Source organism: Pygocentrus nattereri, chromosome 6 (genome assembly GCF_015220715.1).
Source record: "Pygocentrus nattereri isolate fPygNat1 chromosome 6, fPygNat1.pri, whole genome shotgun sequence".
Lineage (NCBI taxonomy): Eukaryota > Metazoa > Chordata > Actinopteri > Characiformes > Serrasalmidae > Pygocentrus > Pygocentrus nattereri.
In genome coordinates, this window is record NC_051216.1 from 13,407,556 (window position 1) to 13,416,781 (window position 9,226).

Consider the following 9,226-nt stretch of genomic DNA (forward strand, 5'->3'; position numbering starts at 1 on the left):
GGACATCTCAGTCATGTGCTGTCAGCACTGGGGATCAAACCGGCAACCTTCCAGTCACAGGGCCATTTCCCTAACCTCCAGTCCACGACAAATGAATAAATGAAGTTGTGAATGTAAGTAGGCCTATATCAGAATCAGAATCAGAATCAAAATCAAGCTTTATTGGCCAGGTATGCTACGCATACGAGGAATTTGGTTGTGGTTACAGGAGCTCACAGTGCACAGTATCAGACAGACATTCACATATTGGGAATAAGATAAAATAAATACAAAATAAAGTAAAATAAAAACCTGCATTCCTACTCAGTCACACACACACACACACAGTCATACCTGTAAACCTTTGTGGCTGCTCCAAAGGACCACCTGATCAACCACCCGTCTGTAAGCAGACTTGTCACCATCTCGGATGAGACCAATGACTGTAGTGTCATCTGCATACTTCAAGATTTGACTGAGGGGTCCGTGGAGGTATATCTGGTGTTTGAAACACACAAGCACCGGGATTGGCTAAAGAACAACTAATAAACCACTTAAAGCAATGGTGTAGCCAAAAACTGAATTGTCACAGGTTATCCAATGTGATTAATTATCCGAGACATGTTTGAGGCCTGATATTTGCTTCTTTAGTTTTGCTAATGAAGGTAATGTAGCTAGCAAGCTCATGCATGTTGATGTGATTTCTGACACTGTGTGACATACGCTACCTAAAAATTCACAAATCAGTACTGAATAACTATAAACAGTTGGAGCAGCCGTCTCTAAAAGTGTGTGATTTAGACAAATGATTTGCACAGTGTGAAACTAAATGTTAAGCATTTAGTGTTAGCTACGTTAGCCTTGTAGCACCAGTGCAACACTAAAGAAACTTCAGACACCAATGATGTCTTGACTGACTATATTTGTGGTAAGGTGGCATTTGTTAAACTTTGATTTTTGTTTGTTTCAATGCTGAACGTTTAAGTAGAGTTAACTCACACTGAAGGCTTGATCCAAGAACCCTAAAGTTCCTAGTAGCCTGTTGCAGCCTTCAGTAGCAGCACTGCCCTTACTCTGATGTACAGTATATTTCCAAAAGTATTCACTCACCCATCCAAATCATTGAATTCAGGTGTTCCAATCACTTCCATGGCCACAGGTGTAGAAAACCAAGCACCTAGGCCTGCAGACTGCTTCTACAAACATTAGTGAAAGAATAGGTCACTCTCAGGAGCTCAGTGAATTCCAGCGTGGTACAGTGATCGGACGCCACCTGTGCAACAAGTCCAGTTGTGAAATTTCCTCACTACTAAATATTCCATAGTCAACTGTCAGTGGTATTATAACAAAGTGGAAGCATTTGGGACGACAGCAACTCAGCCATGAAATGATAGGCCATGTAAAATGACAGAACGGGGTCAGTGGTCACCAACTTTCTGCCAAGTCAATCACTACAAACCTTCAAACTTCACTGTGCACCAGTGCACAAAGCAAGGTCCATAAAGACATGGATGAAAGAGTTTGGTGTGGAAGAACTTGACTGGCCTGCACAGAGTCCTGACCTCCACCCAACAGAAGACCTTTGGGATGAATTAGAGCGGAGACTGCAAGCCAGGCCTTCTCGTTCAACGTCAGTGTCTGACCTCACAAATGCGCTTCTGGAAGAACGGTCAAAAAATTCCTATAAACACACTCCTAAAACCTTATGGAAAGCCTTCCCAGAAGAGTTGAAGCTGTTATAGCTGCAAAGGGTGGGTCGACATCATATTAAACCCTATGGATTAAGAATGGGATGTCACTCAAGTTCATATGCGTGTGAAGGGAGCTGAGCGATTACTTTTGGAAATATAATGTTTGACTCGTATCATTTTCTCCTTCATTAAATAACAAAAACATCATGTCATCAGGAACAAAAAAATGTCAGTGCTCTGTTCTCAGAAAGTTCAGAAACGAAGAAATTGTCCTCACTGTAATTATCCATAGGGGCTGTAATCTCAGCCTGTGATAGACACAGGCAGAAGTCATTTGGCACTCACACTTGCATCCATCAGCTGTCATGAGTAATGCGCTGTTTAGTGGGCGATGATGTAGTAAAATTGCTCGGCGATTGGATGAATGTCACAAGGTACTTTGTTGAGGCTTGCAAACCAAAATTCAAGATAAAATTCTAAAATTCTAAAATAAAATACCATCTGGGCATTTAGGGTGTGGTTCATATTTCAGTTCAGCCTAATCCTTTTATTTATTTATTTTATTCAGTTCAATCTAGAAGCATTCAAAGTTTCTTTTCAATTCAATTTTTTTTTCATTTAGTTCTAATGTATTCAGCAGTTTAGTTTAGATCAATTTAGTTCAGTTCTATTCAGTTTATTTCTATTCAGTTCACTGAAATTCATTTTGGTTGAGTTCTATTGAGTTTAGTTTTTTCAATTCACTTTAGTTCAGTTTAATTCCATTCAGTTCAGTTCTTTTTCATTCAGATCTGTTTAGTGTTTTACTCATCTCAGTTTTATTAGTTCAGTTCAGGTCAATTTAGTACACACCAGTTTTATTGAGTTCAGTTTAGGTTTATTCAGTTCAACTCAGTTCTATTCAGTTTAGTTGCTCCTTTTGACTTCAGTTTAATTCTATTTATTTCAATTAAATTAGACAACAGTTTGGCTAAGGTGAGTTCAGAGTAGTTCTGTTCAGTTTAGTTTTATTCAGTTTGATTTGGTTCCGTTCTACTGAATTCAGCACTATTTCGTTTTTATTCCATTCTATTCTATTAAGTTTAGTCTGTTCAATTCAGATGAACTTGGTTCTGTTCAGTACAGTTTAGTCCTACTGAGCTTAACTCTATTTAGTTCAGTTCCTTTCAACCAAATTCAGTAAAAATAGGTGCCCTGTAAATAAACCCTGTTCTTCTGCACTTGTTTTATTAAGCACTTGTCTCTCTCTTTATCTCTGTCTCTCTCTGTTGCTCTCTCAAACAAGCAGACAAAAGACTGTGTCATAATTCTCCAGTACAGCTGATAAGCATTTCTGAGTCAACTTACCCAACCACAACTTCACATCACATACAGTTGCCTTTGCATTTGCATGCAAGCTGTAATTCAAAATGATATGGTTCCCCTCACTGTCACCTGCAGTCAGGCCTTCCACCTGTGACTCAGCGTGCTACTGCTTGAGGAAACAAATAGGACCTACTGTTTTCTGTAATGATTTAGATAACACCTCACGGTTTGTTTGTGAGTTGCCTCTGGTACAATGATACAGCAGCAGAGATAACAGCGATAAAGGAGATGGGGTAGTCCGGGGTGTATACACAGACGTAAACGTCAATCTGTGTGGGCACACTTGTATTGTGCATGTATTCTGGATGTACTTTTAGTCATGGAGGCTAAGCGAGAGGAGATATAAGAGCAGTCGAAGGATAGAATACGATACACTATGCAGAGAGAGATTGAGAGAGAGAGAAAGAGGTGGCATACTGAGCCTGTTATAGTCAGCTAAAGGACAGATTGTTCACTTAGTTTCTACTTTAAACCAATGATGCACTCCATGGTATGTCAAGCAACTAGAGCACATAGCCATCTATAGTGCTGCTATAACAGGGCAAAGCCAAAAGGGCCAATTAACTTGTGAGCTTCCTGAAATTTGATTAGAATTATGTCATGGTGGCTCACCTGGAAGCTGTATGTGTTTATATGGGACTGACGCTTTTGTCATGGATTTACACTGGACATTCATGTCTTTACCACTGCTGCTTTGTTTGTGTGCAAGCTGTAATGGGGTGGACACGGATGCAGGTCTCACTCTGGATCAGGCAAACCAACTGAGACACATGTGGCTGCTGTCAATCAAGGAGTCAAAGCTGAAAGAGCAAGGTATGCTTAGTTCACAATTTTATCAGGTATATTTGCAAGGTCTGCAATTGCTGCTGCACGATTTATGGTCCATCCTCTACAGTGTGCACTGTACTTACTAAAGTGAACATTACATTAGTGTACTTTTAACACTTTTACAAAACAACATTTTCAGCAGAATTGTAGAGGAGGTCAAAGAACCTGAAATTTCATTATAGTGCCTTCCAGACATGTAACTGTGACAGCAGGACAGTCTTCATGACAGGATAGTCTCATCTCTCATTCAGAAATTCAAATATCAAGTAAAATATGAAGTAAATATTTTAGGTCATTCATCAATCAGAGAAAGATGGTATAGCCATCATTCCTTGATAAACTGAACCATCAACATTTTTAATGCATGTCATCCTGAATCAGATAATAATGTTGGCTATTTTTTTTCAATTAATCTATTGTGATAGTAAATCGCTACTGTCGGAACAAAACTTCGTATCTCCAAAACGATAACTTTACAGGAGAAGGAAAAAAACCTACTTTACTTTTAATATAAGTCAATGGAACCAGACTTTTTTTCCAAGTCATGGGCCATTCATTATGAAATTTACACACAGTTTAAAGGACAACAGGCACTTTCAAACTATCTCAAAAACTGAAAAACATCAAAAATGAAGATACAGCAGCAAAAAAAGAAGATACAGCTTTGTAAAAACATGTGTCTCTTAACATAGTAACTTTACAGGAGAAGCCAAAAACATTCTGAACTAATGCAAATTAATGTAAAGAGGTGTTTTCTGAATAATTTTTGGAGCATTGCTATTGGTCCATTTATCGTCAAATCTTCCCACAGTGTAAAGGGCATCTGCCATGTTTAAGTGAAATAGAAAAATAAAACTTGACAAAAATGTTTTATGTCTGATTTTTTGAATAGCAAGGTAATTTTGTCTGTGATAAGAGAAAGCATCCCAGTCATTTTAATAGGGTAGTAATTTACTGTGTTGTATTCTGTTCACCATGTTATGTGCATTCAGCCTAGTTCTGTTCTGTATAATAATAATAATAATCAGCAACACAAGGACAGTCCCATGACGTTTTTATCAAACCATCGACTGATAGCATAGGAGAGTGCGTGAGTGGCATTTGTTTGTTTAGCTTAGCAATTGCTTAGAGCGATAATGAATGAGTCATGACCCACATTGAAACAGCCTTTGATGGAATAATTCACTGAAAAATGTTAACATAGCTAATAATGAATGGATGTCAGAGGGACCTTTGGGATGCTTCTAACTGTCCCCAACTAGTTTTCATTCATTATTCGTAAAAATATTGCTAACAAGATCTGTAACTTTAAAATGTTGTTATGAAACAGTGAAAGTGTAATTCCATCTAGTTACAGGAGGGACAGGGTAAATAAAGGAAAACAGAAATATACTGCTGACATTCAATCCAGGCATAGACAGGTCACTCTTTAAGAGTTAATAGTCTCACTCTGTCACGGTCTGTTGATCAGCACTGCAACTTGAGAGCCTCATTTCCTCACACTTTTCTTTGTTATTGCAGGTGCAACTTTCCATATCCCATTGTGATTGACATTTAGACTGGCCTTGGCTGCAGCAGAGACAGCAGCGCTGCCCATTATTAATCTATGAGCTCTTATTATATGCATTATACTACAAACTTTAACATTACCAAACATTGATTGGCAATCAATTATCATAAGGAATCATGACTATATCCCCTCTCACATCTCTGTAAAGCGAAAGGCATCAGATGTTTATGCATTCCAGCAAAGCTTTAGGCTTTTGCACAATTCTCCAGGTCAGATGTTCCAACTCAAGCCCTTGAAAAGGCCCCCAGCCAAACTTCACAGAGGCAGGTCAAGGGCAAACTAACAGAATGACCTGCTGGGAGCTGGAAAGGATCAAATGTGGATACGATGTGGAGAGGTTTGACTGGATTTGGAAACTCAAAACAGTTTACTTCTGGTCAATGTGCAATGTGTTACATTTAAGTAACTGGACAGAGACACTGATCAAACCTTATAGAATCACAGCCCCTTTATACATAGTACAAGGGAGCATGAATCGACTTGACACAGAGCGACATAAGCTGAAATAAAACTGTCATGGTTTGTTGTTTGCAAATCCTTTACTGAAGTTCCCTTTACTGAAGAACTCTTAAAGAGCTCTATTTAAAGGGTCTTGTGTAATTCATTTGGTCAGTCAAGGACATTTCAGCATAAACCAATCATCTGACTAAAATCTGAGCAAGAAATAATTGAGCAGACTATTTTCTAAGTACTTACACTATCTATAACCTAGCTCTTTGTGTACGTGGAATAAAAAAGGCATCTTTAATATCTCTCAACAGCTCTGTCACAATCTCATCCAGACAGAACGGCCAGTATGCAACAGCTTCTGTACTGCCGTGTTGGGATTGGCTACCATCTACAGATCCTGACCAATGGGAGTGTACGAGGGGTTCATGAACCCACTGAGCACAGTAAGTTTGACAACAAGCTACTGCACACTGATGTGACATCACACAAAAATAACCTTAAACCACTGAGAGTGTAGGGGGTGTTCATAAACCACAGTACGTTTGACAGACCATAGGAATTAAGCAGGTAAAATGAGGTAGACTGGCTCATCAGTGATAAGCCAGTTGTGTCCAAACTCAGGCTCACGTGGTCAAGAGTATAGATTATGCTTGACTGAGGTCAGTGGTAGAGACTGTGTTTGGCACTTTTGTAGATTAGCTCATTTTGTGTTGTTGACTGTTTTTCTTTTGTTATTTAAAATTTAACCACTCTTGACTCTCTCTTGTTCCATCTCAGGTTGGTTGAAGGTGTTCGCCATGAAGCGCGGCGTTGTGGGCATACGTGGAGTAAAAAGCGAACTGTATTTATGTATGAATAAAGAAGGAATTGCACAGGGAATGGTAAGCAACATTTCCAGCATGCCTCCATAGCCCATAACATACCTGTGCAATAGAGCAGTGCTTTCCATTTGATTGTTGCTCTAAATTCCTACTTTTATAGACTATGAAGTAATGCATCATTCTGTGGTCCAGGTCATGTCTACATTAGTTGGTTTCAGTATGGTAAAGTAAACATCTTAGTTTTGTCGTTTAGTCAAAGTTCTCCTAACACAAATTTTTAGTTCTGTATATTAGTGAGGTAAACAATAAGGAATTTGCTTTTTACTCAGTTTTCACAGTAGCTGGAACTCCCAGTTATGGATGATCGAGTCATCGCTGGGGTTCAGACTCATTATGTCCTGAGGTTGTGGTGAATGGTGAATGCTTTTATGGTTGCACCATTTGGGAGCTCCTGATATTGCTTGTAAAAGTAACATAGTTGACCAACTGTTCAATTAATCCAACATAAATAATTGAAACTTATTTTTAAATTAAATGAAACTTTGCAGTTTTTCTAACTAGCAGTTGTGTTCATAGTATTGAAGCAGATTCAGGCAACAAAAACTAAAAAAGGGAGACTCTTTATAGTAAAATGTCACTTTTGAGTTGTATAAATATGAAGGTAATATAATATTTTAACGGTGTCTGGTTATTGAAAATCACAGCACTATGGTCAACAAAATTGTTCCAACATATTTTGTCTTATGTACGTTTTTCCCACAAATATCACTGGATCTTCTGAATTTTGAAGTCAGATAGCAGATGAAATATGAGGTAAAGGTACATATATACTACAAGCAAGCTACCCCTTCTGCACATTGTTATGACATCACTCTAAGGCAACCTTAAATACTACCTAAAATCAACACCAGCTATTCATTTTGATGAGCTTTCCAATCTTATGTTTCAGTTCAATGCACAGCAGTGCATGTAGCAATTTTTGCATATTGACTCCTCAACAAACTTGTCAAAGCAATCCAGCGATATTCAGAGGAACAATGTGTGGTAAAACATATTGGCTTTGGAAAATATTTGTTTCCCACAGGGTGCAACAGTAGCAATTTCTGAAAATGGCATTTATTTTTCCCATAGAGAATTCCCGTGGAGAATTCAGCTTTGACCCAGTGTTCCTAATATGGGCATGATGTCAATAATAGAATGATGTGATCTCAGAGATCTATAGTGTATTGAAACACAATGATTTCAAATGTAACAAGTGAACATTTGAAACATTTCTCATCCACAGAAGCAATTTTCACCTGACTGTCTGTTTAAAGAGAACCTGGAAGAGAACTATTACACAACCTACTCATCTGCAACTCACCCAGGGCTGTACCTGGCTCTGTCTCAGCGAGGCCAGCTCAGGAGAGGAAATACAGTGGGCCCACAGCAGGCCTGCACCCACTTCTTGCCACGCAAGACCCAAACAAACTAAACCATTAAAGCACATTTAGTGAACACAGAGACTTTTATACTGAAAAAATAATGAACATGAGCTGGACTGCACCATATACCTAAAAGTATCTACACACCTGCTCTAATTAGAGAATTAAAGTGCACCCATTGCTGAGACAGGCTCTCAATTGTGCACATATTACCTGAATAAACTCTATAGAAAAGTATTGCCAATAGAATGTGGCACTCTGGAGCAGCTATACATGAGCAAGAAGTCATTGCCAAGCATCAGCTAGAGGGGTATAAAGCCCCCCAGCGCTGGGCTGTGAAGCGGTGGAGCTGTGTTCTCTGGAGTGATGAAGCGCCATTCAATACCTGTGGAATGAGTTGGAGTGATCTTATGCACCTCTTATTTTATTCTTATTCTTATTTTGTTGTAAATAGTCTAGAGATTTAACTTTAATTTTTATTATTTATAATGTTTATACTGTTTCCCGTTTCTATTACTGAGTGCCTTACTTCTATTACTCTGCTGCTACTGTAATACTGTAATAATCTTATCTTATCTAGAACTGATCATCCAACATCAGTACCTGACCTCACTAATGCTCTTGTGGCTGAATGCAATCAAATCCTCACAGCGATGTTTCAATATCTTGTGTAAAGCCTTCTCAGAAGAGTAGAGGCTATTACTGTCGTAAAGGAATATGAACTGACTATAAATACACCCAATTTTATGCACACATACAGTGTATCTTTGATGACGTTATGAATGTAAATGTGGTCCCCCTGTTTATGTTGGCCTTCAATACTGTGTATAAAATTATATTATTTAATATGCATATTCATGCATTTAATTTTGATATTTCCTCATACAATTTGAAATAATAAATGTATTATTTGGAATGCCTCATTTCTTTTTTGTGGTTAATCTTAATTAAAATGTGATGTAGCAGCACAAAAATAGACACACCTGTATGGGGAAAGTTGAATACTTCCCCATCTAAATAAGACATGACAGGAAGGCTTGGTGTAGACAGACATATTAGCCACCCACAGGCTTCTCCTATGACTGCAGCTCAGGCAAG

General features: G+C 38.4%; 1 protein-coding gene across 1 annotated transcript; it reads left to right on the top strand.

Annotated features, from left to right (window-relative positions):
- The first annotated feature begins 3,630 nt into the window (after positions 1–3,630).
- On the top strand, positions 3,631–8,178 carry fgf9 (fibroblast growth factor 9). Its single transcript, XM_017691446.2, has 5 exons — positions 3,631–3,656; positions 3,745–3,848; positions 6,195–6,326; positions 6,661–6,764; positions 7,990–8,178. The coding sequence occupies exons 1-5, from the start codon at positions 3,631–3,633 to the stop codon at positions 8,176–8,178; spliced, it is 555 nt and encodes a 184-aa protein (XP_017546935.2).
- The last annotated feature ends 1,048 nt before the right edge of the window (positions 8,179–9,226 follow it).